Source organism: Clytia hemisphaerica, unplaced genomic scaffold (assembly GCF_902728285.1).
Source record: "Clytia hemisphaerica strain Z4C2 unplaced genomic scaffold, Clytia hemisphaerica genome assembly, whole genome shotgun sequence".
Classification (NCBI taxonomy): Eukaryota; Metazoa; Cnidaria; class Hydrozoa; order Leptothecata; family Clytiidae; genus Clytia; species Clytia hemisphaerica.
The window spans coordinates 318,110-340,220 of NW_027103599.1; the positions used below are offsets into that span (position 1 = coordinate 318,110).

A 22,111-nucleotide genomic window follows, 5' to 3' on the forward strand; every position below is an offset into this window, starting at 1 on the left:
ATTCCATATTTAAATTGATTCAGCATGTCCAGTCAAACAAAATAGTACAAAATAAGATTTGTCTGTTTTGTTTATATCGCTCAAAAAAACTTTACGAGCTTCCCGTGGACACAATGAAGTATAAGCCCGAAGGGCTAGAAGTCAATCTCTTTGGTAGGATTTGAAGCCAACAAATCCTACCAAAGTTGCGCAGCCTTGACTTGAGCGGCTTGCCTGGTTTTTACACAAATGACAGGTTGAAACTAAAATTTACCGCTAAATTTCGAAAAAAATACCAATCGTAAACAAAGGAATTGCTAGATTCAATCTGTCGTCAAAAATACGGCGCATTTTATAAGGCTTCACTTTTTCTTGCCTGAGAAAGGTTACAGATTCTACTCTAGCCCTTCGGGCTTTAAACTCAATGCGTGGACACACTTCAGTTTAAAACCAGGACCAGTTTACTAGCAAATATTTCCACCCTAAGTATATTTATAACTATGTTTTCATACCAAATAAGACATTTAATATTTATATGAATTTACAACATTCATATATTTAAAATAGAATTAAGAGAAACCAAGTTCTTCTCAAAGAAAATGTTAAAAAAATTCAGTCCTGAAATTTCAGGCCTGTTTAAATCATGTTTTCAAAAATTGGCCCAGGTGTGGCCCGTGCGTGGCCCGAACATGGCCAATTCTCGGGCCAGCTCGGGCCATACTCGGGCCATACTCGGGACAACCCTCGACATGGCCCGAGAATTCTCAGGCCAAAACTTTTATTGGAATTTGCGTTAAGTCCAGGGGCCCTGGGCCCAGTTTTCAGAGTATATACCGTGAATGGTCCTAAATCCGACAGCCCTGCCTAAATCCGACCCCCAAAATAACTAATATGAAAAAAAATTCTATGTTTACAAACATTCCCTCTCCAAGCTGAACAATAAACTATTGCAAGGACTCTCGAAACAAAACATCTGACAAGATGACTATAATGTCAAGATGTCAATTAATGTGATCAAAAAAGTGTGAGTTGTAAAAATAATTACCTCTATTATTCTGAATCTGCTGCTCGCATTTAAAATGTTAACAATTTATGTAATAAAAAATTATTAGTTTTGCAATTATTGTTATTTGGTTCAATTGGTTCAGAATATCAAATCTCTCAGTTTAGTTGACATTTTGGTACCTTCATTGCGTCACAGCGAAAGGTTTGTTTTTATTTTAGTTAGTATCTTTGAAAGACCCCATCGGATTTTGGCAGGGCTGTCGGATTTAGGACCACTCACGGTATGGCAGAAATCATCGAGATCTCGAGAGGGCAGAGATTGCTTACTTTCAACAGTTCAATGGCAGGGGAAAAATTTTGATAATATCTACAGTTCAGGGTCAAAATCATTGAAAACTGGCTATAATTATCTGTTCTTCTGGCTTTTTTTGTGGTGGGAAACGGATCTTAATTCTTAGGGGCAAAGTTTTATGTTGGAAATTTTCCTTGGGGGCAACCATGACATGCTCTGAAAACTGGCCCTGGGCCCTGCCCAGATGGCAATCAGTCTAGTCTGCGACCGAATGTTTTTGAACCCAGAAAAATCATACAAAAATCTCTGAAGAACTTTACCAATTTAGCTTATTTTCCTGCTGGACATTATAACTTTTGTTCTGAAAACAACGCGAGTGTGACCAACATTTATGGAAATTATCAGCCCTGACCATGCTATTCATTCTGCCATATCAGTATATAATTATAAATAAGAAACCATAGCATGAATCTCCAGCCAGTGTGGAAACCATGCGAAGTCCACGCCGAATTGTTACTTGTTTAAACTGATCTTCTCACGTCTAAAAAGTTGTCCAAAATTTGCTATATTTTCTAGTTTTATGACTAAAAAGTTAGAAAAAAAGCTTGTATTGCTGGACTTCTAAGGTGGACACACTTAAACCTGGTGTAATGATATCGGATGTTAGAATGGCGGTGCTCCTCTCGTCTTGAAAAGCTTTGACTTACGCCAATATTTTACTTATATCAGCCCCTTACGCCACTACGTCAAAAGTGATCACTGTCTCACGCAGAATATTTAGCGTATTGTGCAACATTTCCAGGCTGGATCTCCAGGCTACATTTGCCCTTAAAATACTATAAAGAACCCCAATTTTAGATCCTTCTAAGACACTGTCAAATCAAATGTACAAGAAATGGATGTTTTTGCACCATTTTTAGACATGGTTAAATTTTGAACTGTATACAACTTATGAAAAGATATGTTTCTTGACTTCCAATATTGTTTGTTGGTTAGATAAAAAGTCCAAAATTTAGATTGTGAATGTCCTGTCGATCTAGCTTATCACGGTAGTGAGATAGATTAGTTTAAAGTTCCGTCCAAATTGAGACCTGCCTGCCTGCTCTAGCAGGCTGAAATTTTACACCATTGTCATATTCCTAAGAAACAGATTTAAAAGGGTCCTTAAAATGACAAAAAATTGTCCTGTAACACAAAAAGTATGGACAACATAATACCTATTATTGGACCAAGCAAAAGAATTGGAAAATTTCTGACTTCACACTCTGAAAGAAAAAAATCCAGAGTAAAATTTGCATGCAGTTTAGTTTTAATAAATGGTCCAAAATATGGACAAAATATTAGGACAATTTCATGTCCATTCCTGGACCATAAAGCCAGCCAAAGTGGACCCTTTATCATCTACCGACTGGACTGACATCTCTAGAGTGGTTCTAAAACTTTTGTTGAGTTTAATTACTTACAGGTCATTTTTCATGCCCTTTTAGCGTCCGGTCATTGGACGCTGTCCCTCCTGAAACAGTTGAACACCAGTGATAAGCTGATATCTATAGTTGCTTCCAGCCTCTTTTCTACAACATTTTAACTTCCAGGGGTTCTACCCAGGGGATAATTTGTAATAGTCAAGTACAGTAGGCTAGAACTAAAATGCGACAGTCTATTGATTAACAAATTACTCCAGCATTCATTATTACTTTCTGTCAGCCAGTACCAACGGGATAAATTATCTTGTCCCTAAGTAACAGCTGTGTTGTAAAAGACAAAAAGATTCAACCACCCAGACAAAATTCCAAACACTGGTCCTCCTTGATCTAGGAATTGAGTTTTAGCCAATTACCACAGCCCTTTTTTTAGAACCCCCTCCCACACTCTTCAACAAAATAAATAAGCTTTAAAGACCCATTTAATTGAGTTTAAAAAGGAGAGTGTAATTTAAATAATACTGAAGGATTATATCAGTTTTATATTGTTGAATTTAAAAAGATTGCAAGAAATTGAACTTATCTCTTTAAAAAAGGTAAATATTGCACCTTTTTATGATTCAAAATTGTTTTCTTCAAATATTGAGTTTCAAAACTCAAATAAGTTCTCTGGACTCTGGTCTATTAACAGCCACAGAAAGGTGCTTGGACACTGTGACATTGTCATTAACAAACTTATAAGGGCAGCCATCCAAACTCAAACAGAAAGAACCGGCTGTCTGCAAAAATTTGTGTGCCGTGCTGGTCGTCAAACAAAATGAAAAGAAACATTCAGCCGTTTATTTTCGTTTTCAAAACAGCCAAAGCGATCAAAAAAATTATGGCTAAGTAGTTCTAGTTCTAGTTTCTAGTTTTATATTTGCATAAGACAAAAAATGCCTAATCTCGCAAATTCTACGTAAAAATACAAAAATGAAAAGGTTTAATAGCTAAGATGAAGATATAAAAATATAGAATAAATAGGTAATTTATACAATTTTAAATTAGATTTATTAGATTAAAATTCAGAAAAATTTAAAAAGTTCAAAAATAGTACAGTAATAAAAAGTGTGTTAAAAATAGTACACTAATAGGGGACGCACAATTTGGAGGGTCACATGAGAAAGGTGTTTAAGCTGAAGGAGAGCACATACTAGAATCGAGGTGAACAAGAGTCCAGCTGGTCGCTAGAGGATAATGTAGCAAAAAACATAAGTATGAGCATAGACTCAGTGGAAAAACGGGCGCAGATTTAAGTAACATTTGGCATGAAATGCCTGGAATGAATTTTTCTTAAATTTGTAATTTTGGTTGAGAATTTCTTTGCCACAAGTAAACATCCAGTAACTACAGTAATACAGTAATACAGTTCAGGTGATGTTTGGGGCTTTTTCATGTTAAAAATTGCTGAGTGGTACGAAAAAGTTTGGCCCATACCATGGTCAAGAGCCCTGTATTAAATGAGCGCTGTATTAAATGTTGCCACACCAGATAATCCTAACACCAGACCAGATGTGAATCAGTTTGGTGCGTCTAGTGTGCATTAAAACGCTAAAGAAAAAAGTCTTTTTGTACCAAGAAATCCCAAGATTTAACACCAAACAAAAACCAGACCTGTCAGTTACTTCTTTCTTCAATTTTTTAAACAAAAACTTTTTCCAAGCTAAATAAGTTTATTTGACATAAACAGTCCATTTCTGCAAATAAGATTAAAATTCATTAAAAAGTGGTTATTTCCTTTTGTCAGAAAAGGGCAGTGGTTGGTATATGAATAGACACCTTTTCCTTTGCCATAGTTGAAGTTTGGTACCAGTTGTTCAATTAAATCCAAGTATGATTTGGTTTCTTTCTCCTCTTTTCTCAAGACTGTACATCCAGATAATTTAGTGGTGACACCTATATTGATGGCATATTTTGACTTGGTACCCAGGTACAAAGGGGTGGTGATCAAAACTTGTTCTGTACTGGTCCAGTACTCTATGTAACCCCTTCCAATTATTATGTCCTAATTTATTTCCAACGCAAGAGAATAATTTATTTTCAGAGGACTTTCTACAGAGGACGTTCTATGCCTTCAAATTCTTAAACAGGTACATAACAATCAAGTTATTAAATATTCCAACATTTCTCTTGTAGAATGAGCAAAGAAAAATAAACAAGTAACAACATGGATGAAAACAAAGATGTTCTGTCTATAAACTCTGATAGCTCAAGTCCAACGTCCAATGCAGAATTTATAATGGTTGATGATAATATAAGTAATGCTTCAACTGCCACCAAAATAAGTTTCTCAGATACACAAAGTGATGATTTTATGCCAAAAATGGGTGATATGGATCATGGCCAAGATGTCAGTCAACTAGTTGCTGAAGCCCAGATGGATCTAATTTCAGATTACTATACATCGAATAAAGACCAGCTTAATGATATTGAGGAGGATTTTGGGTCAAAAAAAGAAATGATGAGAGCTGTTTCACCGCAATCTTCTGACGAAGAAAGACATATGAGTGGAAATGATGATGATAAGGATGCTTGCATAATGTTTCACGGGATTACATACCTTGGATCTTCTAATATAGATGCACCTAAAAGTGACTTAGAACTTGAAAGAGCAATATCTATATTAAGAGATCATGTTGAAGAATGCATTGACGTTATTTTATCTGTATCGGTCAATCCACTGGGGCAAATTCAACTTATTGATCCACAATCAAGAACTGAGATAGCGACTTACGATATCAGTAATATATGTTATTGGGGAAAGGGGAAGAGTAATAGTGTAGAGAAAGATTGCTTGGCTTTTAATATCAGCCATGGGAAAGAAGATGTGACTTATCATTGCCATGTATTCAAATGCAATGAAGATGACGTAAGATAAACATTTTTTATTGATGATATGCACCACTGGAGTCTTCTGAGAACTTTTAAAATTTTCCACCCAATACGTCACTTAAAAAATAGAAAAAGTGAAGTAATGAATTGCATATTGGAAGACTCTCCATATCATGATGAATTCATCTTTTTTCTTCTACTGACCAAATTTTCTAAGTTGTTTTGCTCCAAGGTCAGAATTTTTATTTAGAGGTTGTTCGGAAATCTTGCAAGCCTGGAAACAGAGTTGAACAATAACTCCTGAATTCTGGGAGCTTAGACCTTAAATAAATGAAATCTGACTTCGTTTTTTTCTTGTCCTTTACACTGTTCACATTAAGTTTTTCTTTAAACTACAGGTGAAAAGAATTTTGCAATCACTTGCACAGACGATAAAGAAAGATCAAAAGGTAAAAGATTTGCTGTAAGAATTAGAATGCTTCTCCACAGCTAGATTTTATTGGATTAGAAAAAACGAAGGACTAAGGATTGACATTTTTTTTTCTTTGTTATTCTCTGGTATTGAGGAATTTAAAGATAATATTTAAAAGCAAATTCAAAAAAATCAGAGTTCTTTATTATAGAGGAAACAAAATGAGTTCCCATCCAACCGACGTGGCTCTAAATTTGATTTAAATGATTTGAGTTTCAAATTCAACATTATTCTTGACGTCTGGGAGGAGGATGGTAAAGGCTCATTTCAAACAGTTGCTCGTGACAAAACACATTTCAAGCTGAGAAAAGATTTGCAAAGAAAATTGGTTTTTGTTATTGAGCAAACTTCTAATTGCAAACTGAAAATTGAAAGGTACAAGTATGCCTGTTCTGACTAAAAAAGGGAAATTAATAAACTAGATGGTTTTGATCTAGTATTTAAAAGAACTCTTGTTTTAATCTTGTATGATACTGCTTTAAAAGCTGTCTTGGAGTCGTTGAAATGAAATTTTTCTTTAACTTTTTGTATTTTTTTCACTGCACTTATATATTATGTAAGGATGAGACTTGGTTCCGAAACTTCCTATATTTTCTCTTTTCTACATATAAATAATTTCTAACCTTCAATTATTTTGATTTCACTTTAGATGTTTTGGCCTCTTACTGGCACAAGGAAGGGATATTCCAGAAGGGGATTTTCATTTACTTCAACAGGTGAGAGACAAACTTTTGATCAGCAATCTCTTTTTAACTTTTAAGACATGATTTTGTCTGAAGATTAAAAAACAATGTTTTCTTCCAAGATCTTCGCTATTCCTCCCACTGTCCTTGATGTGGTCATGTGTTAAACACTAAATTTTTAATTTTATTACTTTTTGCAGCATTTTCTTGATCTATTATTATCTTCATTTTTCAGATTGACACAGACACACAGATACCTGGGAAAACCATCATACATGCACACTGGGATTCAACACTAGATTATTGGAAAGTTTTGAACACAGATCCTGGAAAAGGTACACAATCTTTGTTCTTTTTTTCAAAGCAAAAGATGAAGAACATGGATGTTTTGTTTTGATTTATTAGGCAGTGAATTACAAATTAACTGGATGAATTGGGCTTTTTCAGAAAAAAGTTTTACCCCCACTGTTGAGGATATTGATTTTTCGAACCCCCTGGATATCCTCTCTTATAAAGATGCTTACCCCTGGATATCGTATTTTTTACTTGAAAAGACAGTTAACCTCCTGGATATGCGCTCCCTTGTAGATATTTGACCCCCAGGATATCCACTTTTGAACAAAAATCGTTAACCCCCTGGATATCCTCAACAGAGAGGGGCACAGACTATTTCTGGGAAAGCCCATTCTGGTCTATGAATTCTTTATCATATTGATAACCTTGAATATGTCCTAGGACAGGCGAATGAAATATTACACTGGTGAGATACTTTTACTGTCTTTGGTTGGTGAAATTGGTCTATAGAAGGACCTTGTAGTATTAAGCTGTGTTAAAGAGCCATTAATTTTGTCATTGCTTTCGCCTTCGTTGAAAACACGAGCTCTAATCTTCTTCTGTTATATTTTGCTCCTTTTGTTGAACCTTGAAAAGCTTCTGCAGCTTGTGTGAGGAATTTCTATTGATAAGCTAAGTAAAGTTCAGCTAAAGTAAAGTATGAGAAAAAATCTGAAAAAGACCTAAAAGTGAATTGATAAGCCATTTAAACCAGATCAGGTTGAATTTTATCAATTCATTTTTAGTTCATTACTTTAGTTGAACTTGACAGGGTTGCCCTTGGCTTGTAACAATTTTTTCATTCACTTTTGACAAGAGTAATTTTTATCACGGTTAAGTTTTTCGTTCATGGAAAAAAATTGTCAAACTTGTTTCTTTTTATATTCTGGTCAAAGGGTCAAAGGTTTCTCATGAAAATTGATTTTGATCAAGAAGTTTATACGAGATAACATATCTAAGACTTACGAAATGCAAAGGTGCTGTAACTGATTTGACAACTGAATTTAGTAAAATGTGATTTCTTTTTATCACATTTTTAGATAATAGAGTTTACATGACGGTGGCAGCAGACGTTGTTTTCAAAGACCTTAAAGAGCCTGTTCGTTTTGTCAAGGAAGCCAAAGTGCGTGTTTTCCCTTCCAACGAGAAGTTTTGGAACCCATCCAAACCGAGAATCCAAGAAGACTTTGTCCTTGAATTGAAAGAGGTGAGAACTTTCCTCCAGAATATATTTAATATCCTTTCTGTATCATCTAGCGTAGGTGAAAATCAAGAAAGGTTTAACCGTTTCTAGTTTTTACAGCAGAAACAAAAGCAATCCTTTTTAATCCGGTGATTTTTCAAAGCCTTTTGTAGCCCAGTGCAACCCTTATTTACTCCTTTACTGCCTTTATTTTGGCCATAGCTCTGAAGCTGTATCCATATCCTGATCTGTTTGATCAGATACATTTTGGCTGAATACAATTATAAGTTAACTTAATTACAGTCTAGCTAAGTTTACAGTTATTGCATTGACAATAATAGTAGAAATTGTTAGAGATACAGACCTTTGAACTTAACAGGTGACTTTGTTTTTAAAATACGTGTCTAAACAAACATTTCACCACCGTTTTTATTTGGGGTTTTCTCGATTTGATGACGTCACTACTGGTGCTTGCATGATTTTAGAGCATGTATCAAAAAGCGTGTCATATCTAATTTTTTTTTGTCATAAGTCTTTAACTATTTAAAAAGTAAACATGTCTTCAGAGCTGGTCACTTGCCTCATACATTTAGGATTGGAATTTTTAAACTTTCATAATCGTTACGGGAGAAATGCGTAGCTTGGGATTAGTTTATCTTTTTCTGTAAATCTGCGATTGCTTAAAAAGATTATGTGGGTTTCACTCATAATATCAATATAAAATATATATTTTTAACAGCTCCTCCTTTATACATATTCAATATAAATTTTCAAGTTTATCCAAATATTTTTGCAGTTTCTCTTAGTTCCTTAAGATTTTCAGTTGAACTTGAAAGAAGGCACATTCCATGGGAGTGGATTCATCTTTTCTCTATGTATCATGTTTCCTTTATCCTCTTATCCTACTCTCCTACTCTCTAAATACAAATAAAGAAATTGACACAACAATAAAACCACATCTGATCACATACCACATGAAATAAATATGATGTATAAAGAAATCTGACATGTCAAACGTATTACTATGTAAACAAATCGGTTAAACTTTACACTGTGATAAAAAAAAGTATATAAATCCAATGCTAGATTGATCTTGCCAAAAGAATCATAATCATCAGCTATTCAGTGCACTAGATAGATACACGTTACATTATACTATATTTTGTACGTGAAAATAATAAAACATGGTTTATAAACGAAAGTTACATGATCAATGGACCAGACGTTCCCGTAGGAAATCTTCATTGAAAGATTTGGTAGGTTTTTTTTCCATTCCAACTTTAACATCACATGAGGTTTTGGTATCGAATTTGCCAAAATTGAATGAAATTAAAATGTCTGTCAATGCTATCATATCAGAATTTTTATATTTTCGATTCTGTTAAACTCGAACCAAATTTCGTTTTTGTTGGAGCTTTTGAAATGTCCCCTTTTGGATAGTTCAAAGCCTCCTATCATAAATGACTACGGTATGGCAGAATAACTAAGTTAGAAAAAACTGGTTTAGAGAATAACATCGCCTACTTTTTTGGCTTACTTTTTCGGCTTACTTTTTCAATAATCTTCAGGTAAAATTTTGACTACGTTACTTTAAACATGAAGGCATAAACGAGTTTATTTAGTGTATCTGGGCTTTCCTGCGACGGAAACGGTTAGCTTCTGATATTTCTAGATCCTGATTGTCTGAGGACGACGGTAAATTGGCACTTTTGCCGTTCCAGGGAACTTCTCGGAGTTCAAAGTTTCTCACCAATAACCTCTTATTTTGAGTCATCTTTGATCACTTAATGCGATTTTCGGTATCAGCAGTGGTTTTCTCATCAACCACTCTTAAGATTGTGAAGAGATCGAACATCAGATAACCATTTTTTAGTCAGTGTCTAAAACATTCTATAAACCATAATAAAATCGCTTGAAAGTGAAAGAAACGTTCAGATACTGGCTAGTTTAAAACTTCGTCAGTCGTTTATAATTTCAAATTTCAGATGATTACAACCCAAGAAAACGTCACGATTCTTACACACAATCTTTTAAAGAAAAACCTCAAAAATAAAAAAAAATTCAAATAACAAGAAAGTTGTGAGACCACAACGTTTAAAATTTCAAACGACATTTATTCGAACGACAAGAAATTATTCAACAAAATTCTTAGAAAATATTATGTTTTATGAAAGTGTCTTGTAGTATAGTTTAAATCGTTCAGAAAAATCTTTTTCCTCTGAATGAGCCATGGATACCTACTGAAAACTCTACAAACAAGATGAATACCATAGCCATGAGGAAATCTTTTTATTTCCTTCCGTCCTCAATGTTTTGACTTGGTTTCGACTCTTAAAGTTATGCTATCCTCTGAAGTTGTTCAAAGACGTAAAAAAGACCATTGGCCAAAGAAGAAAAAGGACGTGACAAGAACTTTCAGTTTGAATTTGGTATATACATACAAATTAGATTATTTACTCGGGATACTGATAGATAATTTGTTCTGACTGCTAGTACAAAAAGCGAACAGCTAAAGTAATATCATATTAATTCACTAGTTTTGTATACGCAATCATTGCTAAAATGCAAGTATCATGGTACGTGTAGAAAATGTCTGCAGAAGCTTTTATAGGTTTCAATGAACAACCTAAAAGTTCACAATGAGAGACGTAAAGTAGCTTGTTTTTTTTCCGTATTGTGATTTACTCTTTGGTTTCGTGGATTGCAAAAGTTCTTTTCCATGGCGCCTTTTCTCAGGTGGACTTTAGTTATCAAAATTAAGTTTGCAGTCTTAAGTTTAAAGGCCATCATTCAACGTATACCCCACGGTATATCCTACTATTTGCTTACAAGAACAGCCCTGGGAGCCCGTGCTGTGGCAGCGTAAATTTTGAAAATTTCTTTTATAAAAAAAAAGTGTCTTTATAAGGTTGGTGCAAATGCGAATATTCCATTCAACATTTCAAAGTTCATTAATGGACAAATGTTGGATGGCAAACGCAACAAACGGCATTGAACACTTTAATTAGAATAACCACATGTATACAACATAAAATGCTGTGTCGGCAAAATTTTGGAGTCATTTGCGCTAGCTTTTATATGAAGGAGTATGAAAAATATAGTTGTAATGTCTCACCATCCATATCATTTCTCTACCATAGAACTTCAACGATGAAGGTGAAAAATGGTTGGAGAAGGAGAGCTTACATAGTGCAGTGGAAGTTCAAAAGTTGAAGAATTCAAGTGGTTCTCTCTCTTCTATATGGAAAAACAATACCAATAAACCGAAACTGAGACAAGACAGTACAATCTCTGTGGAACCAGAAATTATCAACGGTGTGTACTCTTATTTCCTGGTCTCCTTCAGTATAAAGTATAAATTTAGGGTGTTTTATGGGTCTTCGAAAACATTTGAAGCCTGGGAGTTGATGAAAGATTCAGTGGAGACTTGATTGTTGATTGAACCTTTTTAGAAGATTCGTATATTCTTTGCCGGACTTTTTCCTATCAAACTCTGCTATAACTTCATAAAATCTCAGTCAATATAAGTGAAATGACAAAAAGCATAAATGCCCTAAAGCACTATTTCAAGTAATTGACAAAATAGGAAAATTCTTTAAAACATCCCCTATAATATGACAATAATCACTGTATAGACAACTCCTTACTCTAATATAATATAGTTTCGTTTTGCACTCGTTCCCAGGCCCCGAAGAAGAAGATGACGAGCCATTACTGTCAGGGAGCGGTGAATTCGAACGATCATATTCAGAAGGTGAACTCGATAATTGGAAAGAAATTCTTGATAAGTGGACAGACTTTAACACGAAACCAAGCAAATTGACACAATGTATACGCAGGGTAAGTTTCTTGATTGTTTAGCGGTAAAAGTGTGGTGGATATCTTGCACGAAAAGGCTAAACCTTTTTTTCCTAAGACTACTTTGCATGCATGTTGTTTCTTTATCGGATTCAAGAGAATTGTTCTATGTTATTGTTTACAATGTAATGTTTTCAAATGGATAGAATTTCGGACAGATTGCTTTCGGATCGTTTTCATCTTATTTTTTATCCATGTGAAATTGTTTTGATGGTCACGCTTTTCTCTATTTTGTTATACTCTCTCTTGGATGTTTTACATCAAAACCGCTTCGTACCTCTGCACACCAACACCACCAGCTTTGTATCTGTAATGGTACATTGTGTAGGTTTTCAGATTTAAGCCCCCCGACATTCTGTGGCCGTCAGTTGGGCGATTGATACCTGAGGTCTTTCAACGGAGTTGTGCTATGTCCATGTTTCCATAAAATAATTTTGCTGATAAATTTGTTTAAATTTTTGTATTACTGTGTAGAACTATCTTTCTCTCGCAAAAGGTAATCAAAGAATGATCAAAACGATGTGAGGTATTTTTAGCAATCTCAATACTTTTTCTCGTTTTTACTTTGCCAGGGTAATCTACCGAATGCAGTGCGTGGTGATGTATGGCAAAGACTCAGTGGTAATGAAAAAGATGACGAAATTAATAGAAGCTACGAAGTCCTTTTTAATAAGGTAAAAGCTCTTCTATTTCCCCTACCTCCCTGCCTCTCAAATAATTGCTAATCGTTGATAGATAACTTCTCGTAGTTCGAACGACTCTCTCTTTAGAAAAGAAAGAGGTTATTTAACCAAGGGATTGTACCCCCTTTCGCATTCTTGTTTTTTTTGATTGTCTACCTGGGTTTTACTTCTGCCTCCATTATTCTTGTATCATTTTGCTTTTGTAACCGTACATATCTATCCTTGGTTTACTAGTTGCCCAAGGCCTTCCGAGGATCACGTTATAAACCAATTTCATGCAATATTTAAATTTAAATCTATTTGAGCCCTTCTAGAACATTCGCAGGTGTCATTTTATGGTTGTTGTGTTTGTGGCTATGCCTCGTTTCCATAGTGTCCTCCCCCTCTGGATTCAGGGGGGAATGGGTTTTGAGGTCAAAAGGACGTATAGGGGGAAAGAATTTTTTTTGAAGCCAGGGTGGGGAAAACGAGCAGGGGGGATGGAAAATTTTCATTCTAGGCATGGGCATATGTTCTTCTTTCATTTATTTCAACCAGCAATATTACGGTTTAAAAACAACCATCCTTTCCATTTATTCTTGAATTAGAACTACCTTAGGGAAAACAATAAGCGTTAAATTCATCAAATTACAGCTTTTTATGCTTGAGGGGGGGGGGGACAGAGAAATTTTTGGAGGCAGGGTGGGGGAAAATGAGGGGGAATGGAAAATTTTCATTCTAGGCATGGGGGAAAGAGACCCTGAAGGACACTATGGTTTCACAAATAGCCCAAGGAGCTGCCGGGGATGGTATTTAATAATCGATTCAATACTATTTCCATAAACTAAAATAATCAAGTATTATTCTGCAGGATTCGCAACAAGAACAGGTCATACTATGGGATGTTACGAGGACTTTCCCAGCACACGAACGTTTCAGAGAAGCCAATGGAAAAGGACAAAATGCACTGTACCACATAAGCAAAGTGAGTAACTGATTCCCTGTCATTGCCTTGCTTGTAAGAGAGATACAGTATGCCTTTCAAACACAAGTTTATAGAAGTTTATCATGATCTACTTCGAAGGGATCGATGGAGCACACGGTTTGAACGTTTTGGTTTTAGCCGTTACTTAATACTTGATTTCAACAACTACTAACAAAATTTAGCCTGGATACACTCAATCAGCCTCCTTGTGACTCTGGGGTTGATGGGTAAAGTTGTATTTATCCACAAGGGTCCAGATTCTAGAATGCTCTGAAATGTTTTGACAATCGAAATGATTCATCCTATAGTTAAGTACTTTAGAAGGTTCCTAGACCAACCTTGAGTGATTTGCTATTGGGTGGGAGATTTCTCTCCTAGAAACTCTTTTCACCAAACAAAATTCCGCTCACGTAAAATTGAGAGATGAGAAAACTGCGTCTTGAAATAATATTATTGTGTCATTCGTTGCATATACTTGGCATTGCCATGTTAAAAATATGTATTCTTGGCTTAAAATACGTCAACATAGAGCTTAAGAATTGGCAAACGGCCATGTTGCTTAACACTCGTCGACCTATTTCATTGCAAAAAACAACAAAACAGCTATGCCGTCATCATGCTATTACGGGCTTTTGCAAAAACGGTAGCACGCTCAGTTCTCTAAAATAAACATTTGGATTTAGCGATTTTACATCTCTTCTTTCCGTGTTTGTTTTCCGATTTGAAACAATGTTGTGAACTTTGGTAATGATCGAAAAAGTCTGTTAGAGGCACGTTTAATCCCTCGGTAAACAAAAACTTCCTATTTTTGTCAGATGTTTATCTTATAATGTGATCTATCCACTCCGCCTTTCAAAGCAAATTTGTTGACTTTTTCCTCACTCACATGTTCGGCGTGATCGATTTCTCCGTTTCTCTCTCAAAACAAACAATGGATGGAATTACATCCCAAAATGCCAATCATCTAAACATGATCTATGCAAAATGAAAATTTTATGTGTTTGCTTGAAAAATTATAGGGATCATTGCTATTCTCTCTCATTGCGTTCAATTTTAGGTCACGTTTCGGTCAAATGGCCAGTTCTCTTAGAAAACTTCTTTGACAAATTACCTTCTGTCCAAACAGATTTATTTGGAAGATAATTATCCATTAGGATAATGAAAGCAAAACCATCAAGCTCCCCACTGCAAATCTCGAATATTTCCTACCTTAGATTCACGCCACATAAAGTGTTAAAAGCCAAAGAATGAATGACATGGATCGGTATATCATGCCGAGAATCTTTCCCTCATGTTTTACATATTAAGGCTTGGGGACACGAGAAGTTTTTTTCGCGTTGGTGCAATGCAACATGCTCTATCCTACCAACACAAGAAAAAAAGTCCGTGTCCCATGGTTTCATTTTTTGTTTCGTGGAACAAAAGGTGAGGAAAATACCCAAAAGACACGCTGATTTTGTCCCTGGCGCAATGGAGCAAAATTGATTACAAAAGTGAGATTTCACTTTTTCTGGTAGAAAGAAAAATGGGGTGGAAACACGAGAAAGCGTTTCAGGTTGGTGGGATGGAGCATGCTGTATTACACCAACGCGAAAAAAACTTCTCGTGTCCCCAAGCCTTTACCCTACAAACAATTTATTAAATATAAAACTTCTTCAACTTTTCATTTTAGGCATATTCAAATTATGATGAAGAAGTTGCTTATTGTCAAGGACTATCGTTCATTATTGCAACATTCTTACTTCACGTACGAAAAAATTCCATCCATCATTCCTCATACATCAGAGTCCTATTCCTTCTAAACCTTAACCGATTTATCAATTAAATGCTATCGATTTTATTTACCCGTCAATACTGAGTTTGGCTGAACAGGATCTATGTAAAAAACCTTCCTGATTTTCTTTGCCCTTTTCACTAAACTAATCTATTAAAAGCTTTGAAGCTATAAATGCTTGAAGCTGCATTGCGCTTTACTAGCATTTTCTTCCAATATCAAAAATTTGTTATTGCTTTTTTCGGTATCTTTTTTTACTCTTAGGTTGAAGAGAAAGAAGCTTATTCACTATTGGTCAAAATGATGTATGATTATGGTTTACGTGATTTGTTCAACAATGGATTCGCCTCTTTACATCAATATTTCTTCGTACTCGACCGCATTCTGGAGGTTTGTACTCTTCATATTCATGATATGTACCATTGCAATGTCTTCCACGGACCCAACAGCTGATTGGTTGAAAGTGACGTATTGACTGATTTTACGTCATTTACAACCAATCATCTGTTGGGTCCGTGGAAGACATTGCAATGGTGCTTATCATGAATTCTATTAGTTATACGGTTTTTACTGACCCAACATGTACCGTATCCCACCTCGGGAGACCGTGCAACGGATTTATATTTCATATGTCCAAAGAGTACAAAAAAAATTAAAGAACTAAGTACTTACCTCGAACAGCTGCAAAGTAAAAAAAACCTCAAAATTGACATTTTATAGCATCGCAAAAGAAAGCAATCCATATAAACTTAAGAAAAACGAAAATCGAAATCAATTTTAAAGGTTTTTTGCACTGTTGACACAAGCATCCACACTACTCTCTTGTTTTTTTTTCCTAATGCTTTCTGACTTTTCTAAACAAAACATTCGAATCTCGAACAATACATTCAAACACAGTCTGACATTCTTTAATAAAGATTCACCACAGTTACCATTCCTTTATATTCGGTACACTTTGTGGTTAGCTTGGTACCCTTTCACTTGTGGTTCCTGGAGGTTACGAAGAACAATAAGGACTGAGTGGATCTAAGGTCTTTCAAGGTCTAATTAGTAGTCTTCGTCATAATTTGATTTTTAAATCCAATCTTTTCGATCATTCCAGGACACGCTAAACGATTTATATCAGCATTTCCAGAACAACAACATCGAGTCCCACATGTATGCTTCACAATGGTTCTTGACCTTATTCACAGCCAAGTTTCCGCTTTCCCTGGTTTTCAATATCATTGATATCATCTTTTGTGAGGTATGTACGCTTAAACCTGTTACAATGCGATTTCCTTTTCATGTTAACCCGGCATTGTACAGTGGAGTCTCTTTGATCCGAACCTTTAGATCTCAAGTTTTCTAGTCCTTTCAGTTAACAATGCCTTATAAACCTTACTTCATAACTCGAAAATCTCCTTAACTCGAACAAACTTGCGTTTTCCGTGCGTGTTAGAGTTTTGGAGACTCTACTGTAGCACCCCTTTAACTTGATATTGATCTAGGTGCAAATTATTTGAACTTTTTTCCGTGCAACCTTTTCCCTGGATTGTATTGGATTAGACATTATTCTGATTTAAATAATTTCACCGCTTGTTTATTTTCAGGACCTTGATTCAATTTTCCAAATAGCTGCTGCACTTCTAAAGGTAAATTCAAGTATGCATGTGACGTATCTTTCCGCGAAACTCGGTTTAACTTTATCTATTACTTACTGGTAGACAATGTTCTAGTCAAAAATGTCGTCAAAAACCGTCAAAAGTTAGCCACGGCGTTTTGATTCTTAACCTAGTCTAGCTCACTGGACATATAATTTACTCGTTTTCCGCTATTTTTCTTGGTTACAATCTTCTATCTTTCTAATTTTCAGACAGCACGGAAGGATTTACTACAATTGGATTTCGAAGGGATATTAAAATACTTTCGTATCAACATGCCAAAATATTACATGTTGGAACCACACAGAAAAGATCTTGTCAAAACTATCTACGATATTAAGGTATCATTTGTTAGAGCTCTGATAAAAATCCTACACGATTCAAGCAAACGTTATGAATCCGGCAAATTATTAAGATTTGTCGAAGATCACAAGGTTTTCTTACTTTACACTAAGGCTATTATACAGTGAACTTTCCAATTGGGTCTTAAAGGTATTAAGGTTGTTTTTTTTGAATCGGAAAAATGTTATCTCTTGTAGAGCTTCTTGGCTGAAGGTACCATAGATTTAGTTCGAGCTACAAGAAGGCTTGAAGCAGATTAAAATTAGAAAAAATCAACTGTGTACCCTGATTTAGGATCACCATATACCCAAACTAATTGTCTGAAATGCAGACCTCTATAGATATACTTCCTATACAAAAAACTCTTTTCGCTAGAGCATGAGCAGAAGCCTGCCGTGCATGTGACGTTGTTTGGAGGGCGTTGTAATCTTTTAGATTACCTTTGCCCATTGTGGATTTTGTTATAAACAACTTGGTTTCTGTATTCAGCTTACTGAAGATTAAAGAATTTTTATGCTAAAAAAGCATAAGCAGAAGCCTGCCAAACTAACTTCTAAACAAGTTTCCATTAATCTAATAAAATTCATTTCATCCATGGGGACGAGATGGAGTTTTTACAAGCTCTTATTTGATTTGGTTGGTCGTTAACCAGTAATAAAACAATAAAGAAGGCGTCATTTTTGTCCATCCATATCCATCCATCATGATTTCTCCCTCATTCATTAGATTTCCAAGAAGAAGGTGACCAAGTACAAACAAGAATACGTTCAAATGAAGGAAGAACAAGAACTAAAAGAAGACCCTGTGGAAAGATTAAAGGTTAGATTTGATATTGCTGCTTTCACTCTGGGATAAAGTCTCGTTACTTTGGTATCATTATTCCACTAAAAGATTGAAAATGAAAGTTTTTGATCCCGCAACGCCCTTTCAACGCCCTTTTGAAGGGCAGAACTATGCCTCAAAAAAGTTATCTTTGCCTTCAATAGTGTAGGGATGCCGGGCTGAGATTTGTATCCTATTCTACTCCTAATAGAGTCCCGGTACCAGTGTCTCTAATACTATTAACCAGTAATGATAATGCCAGATAACGTCGAGTTGATTATTGTGAGGCATTATTAAAAACCTTAGTTCTATCCATTTTAATATTTTTCATTCTTCCTATCTGTTTTAGAGAGAAAATGGTGAACTTCAAATGGAGAAATTACGCTTAGAACGTGAGAATGACAGTTTAGCATACGAAGTTGTCACAACTCAAGTCTCAATGCAAGAAATCATCACTGATGTATACTTTTTGTTCATTTTTGGTCCTTTTGCGTCTTTCCTATTACATTTTTTCTAAATTCTTTTTTCTTGGCATTACTCGTTAAAGTCGCCACATTTAGCCTTTTTTCAAAAGGAAACCGCCCTGGAATTTGGGTTCACTTAAGGTGTTTTAGATTGGCTTTTTATCTTTGGACTTGAAATCTGTATATAGCTCCCTACAGTTGACTTTCTCTCCCTCTCTGATCTCTATCATCCGAATCTTTCTGTAATCCAAGCTAGTACATTGGTCACCTGACCTGGAAATTCGTATAAATTACTCTCCGTAATGATAATCTTTCCCTAATTCGAACAAGAAAGTTTGGCCCCTTGAAGCCTTTTGGATTTCTGACCTCGATTTTGTTTTCATTTTCCGCAGAGAGAAGAGAAATTGAACGAGATGATTAAAGAAACGGAACAATTACGTAATCATTTAACTGACGCCGAAGAAGAAGCGGAAAGACTGAAAGTTGAAGAAGCAAGGGTATAAAAGTTGTTTTGTGTTTTGTTTGTTATCTTTTTCAGATATTTTCGCTGTTCCTATTACCAAGAATGGTCTTAAGTGTTGGACCGGCATGATTTTGAAACAATTTACACTTGATCTTTATCAGTTTGATGTTGTTTCAAGGATTTTGTTGCCTAGGTTATATAACCTAGTTATCCACGAGCTGATATTTTTGGTGCTTACAATTTGACTTATAGAGACATTTTCTTGACCATAATTTACATAATAAACTTGTTTCATTCATTCATTCAATCATTCGTTCATTCATTCAATCATTCATTCATTCATTCATTCATTCATTCATTCATTCATTCATTCATTCGAGCGGTAACAATAATGGTTTATTATTTTTCTTTCATATTCAGGTCAAAGACATGTGGCGTGATAGCATGAGACAGGCTGATGAAAATAAAGCAAAACTAAATCGAATCATTGATGATTATAAACAGGTACTATTATAGCCTGTCTACGTTTATTCTTACTCATTCTTCTTTTGTTTTAATCCCTCACCCCTACCAGTCGACAAAACTATGTGATATCGAAATACTAAAATTGGTTGGCAGTGTTGCCCAAAATATTCCGAACTGATTCGAAAACAACTATAACACTGAAAAAATGGTTCACCAAAAGCTCCTGCATGTTGTGATGGTAAATGTTTGCATATTTTTACATAATTTCAGACTCCCTCAATCCCCGAGTTTTCCAGGGTTTTCAGGTACACCTTTACAGATATATGACCTTCCCAATATGAGGGGTTTTACTTGAGCCCAGTCGTAGGGATGCTTGAGAATGGCTTCTGTTTCCATTGCTAAGTCTCACGTTTTACGTATACTTCATTTCCCTACTTTAGATTTTGGCTCGACTAGAAGAACGCAACGAAAAATTAAAACGAGATTTCACTGCTGAAACAGAACTGCTGAAGGTAAGGACAAATGAAATAGGTCCATAGTTTATCCTATATTTCGATCTCAACAAAGCCTTCTTCTATCAAAATCTATCATTTTCATTTGAAAAAAAAATTGATTTGAACCGAGATTATGAGACGTAGGTCCAGCAGCGTTTTGCTTACTTTTGTTTGAGACTGTTTTCTGGCTTCATTTCTCATTTTGGAAAAATATGATTAGACATTTTATTCTCAGTGTAAAGAGATTTTTCAAGTTGGCTAAACATACAAAATTATCAGTATCAATCTTCATAAGGAATCGTTTCTTCAAAATCGAATGTTTTCATCAATAATGACGGGTTTTCCTGTATGTAACACAACCTTGCTCTATTATAGACCTCTATTATAGAATCAGGTCAAATTTGGGAAATTCTTAACTTTCACCATTGTTCATGGCACTTTTTCAATGATTCTTCCAATCTTCTTTATAGAAACAGTTATCAACGTGCGAGAACTGTACGAACGCTTTGATGAAAAACATTTATCCAGACGAGGATGACGAGGGCGGACCGAGAGAACCAACCATCACTAAATTACTCTCCAAAGAGGATCACGAAGAACAGATGCGTAGCTTAGAAGAAGAGCTCATTAAAACAAAAGTCGCACTGGCGGAAGAAAAAAATCGCGCGGACGAAATCGAAATGAAATTACACAATTTGATGAGTGCGAACGAGAAGCCGTGGTATAAGAAGGTAACTGTGATTAAAAAATAGTATTGTTTTGGAAATTTGTTTGTTTCTTTGTTGTTTGAAATTAGTTGTATATAATTATTATAAATAGCTCTCTAACTCTCCTATTATAAAATGTTATCAAAATTGCTGCTTCGATAGAAGTTTAGTTTTTCTCGTGTAGCAAATCTTTGGTTTTTGTTACTCAGAGCATATTTACGTGTGTAGTCCACTCTGAGATATTCTGAAGTTTACCAAAATTGTGACTTTTTTACACTTTTTTCACTAACAACTTATACGAGTATTAAAATACACCTTTTCGACCGTAACCAATTGCCGCGCGGGCATTTTTTTGTCCACTTTATCCCGAGTTTAGATCGAGTTTAGGGGGATAATTACTGACCGCGCGACTACGGTCGAAAAGGTGTATATCTCCCCCTCCCCCTTCCCCGAAAAAAAAAACAAAAAAACGTGTGGACCGCAATGCACTTTGCTGTTTAAATGGAAATTTCGAGATTTTCATATTTTTAAAATTTAGTGTGTATTTATTTCTAAAAGCAGAAAAAGTATAGATATTTCTATTTTTATACTACATACAAGAAATAAAATTCGTTTCGAAATTCTCGCGATTCGACGGATTTTATTTTTTGTCTTCATTTTTTTACGAAAAACAAATTATTTAGTTTTCAAATTGAATTTTTTTTTCTGTTGCTTTTAGAAGCATTACATTGTTTTCCTTGTTTTGTGTTTTTCTTTTTAGATGTTATTTGTCAGTTAGTCCTTTTATATTAACTCTTCACTGTTCTTTTCTTTTTTTCTCTCGTCCCTTAGCCTAAAGTAGACGTCACATGCGTTTTTTCTATGCAATTAACGTATATTCCACTTTGCGACTTTTTCGAATGTTTGGAGCTCAGATTTTTGGAACTTTCGAAGCGGTGTCGAGGAAAAAGCTGTGGTCATCTGGTACAGACAATCAAAGCTCTAGCGAACACCTCACTAAAAACCGGGATTTTTCATCTCGTTTCTTAGTGAGTTCCTCTTTGACAATTTTTGAAAAATAGAAATAAGTCCTAAATGTTCATTCTTTTTTATGCATGTTTGAATCTCTATTCGACTTTTATTTGTATCTTCCTATGTGTTTTATTACAACCTTCATGTTTGGCCCTGAAATGCAATACTATATTTTGGTTAAA

General features: G+C 35.1%; 1 protein-coding gene across 1 annotated transcript; it reads left to right on the plus strand.

The window, feature by feature from the left end:
- The first annotated feature begins 4,854 nt into the window (after positions 1-4,854).
- Positions 4,855-21,363, plus strand: LOC136802005 (rab GTPase-activating protein 1-like). Its single transcript, XM_067058705.1, has 21 exons — positions 4,855-5,605; positions 5,967-6,017; positions 6,192-6,415; positions 6,690-6,756; positions 6,959-7,058; positions 8,097-8,263; positions 11,380-11,554; positions 11,925-12,079; positions 12,670-12,771; positions 13,631-13,744; positions 15,417-15,491; positions 15,783-15,908; positions 16,621-16,764; positions 17,111-17,152; positions 17,374-17,502; positions 18,230-18,322; positions 18,675-18,785; positions 19,182-19,286; positions 19,673-19,756; positions 20,158-20,229; positions 20,682-21,363. The coding sequence occupies exons 1-21, from the start codon at positions 4,904-4,906 to the stop codon at positions 20,961-20,963; spliced, it is 3,120 nt and encodes a 1,039-aa protein (XP_066914806.1). The 5' UTR covers positions 4,855-4,903; the 3' UTR covers positions 20,964-21,363.
- Positions 21,364-22,111: the final 748 nt, after the last annotated feature.

Excerpts from the sequence above, each read along its gene's own strand:
- LOC136802005 (XM_067058705.1), top strand. The coding sequence starts at position 4,904 with ATGGATGAAAACAAAGATGTTCTGTCTATAAACTCTGATAGCTCAAGT. Across the intron at positions 15,909-16,620 it reads TACTCGACCGCATTCTGGAG|GACACGCTAAACGATTTATA; the intron begins GTTTGTACTCTT and ends CGATCATTCCAG. Across the intron at positions 18,323-18,674 it reads ACCCTGTGGAAAGATTAAAG|AGAGAAAATGGTGAACTTCA; the intron begins GTTAGATTTGAT and ends TATCTGTTTTAG.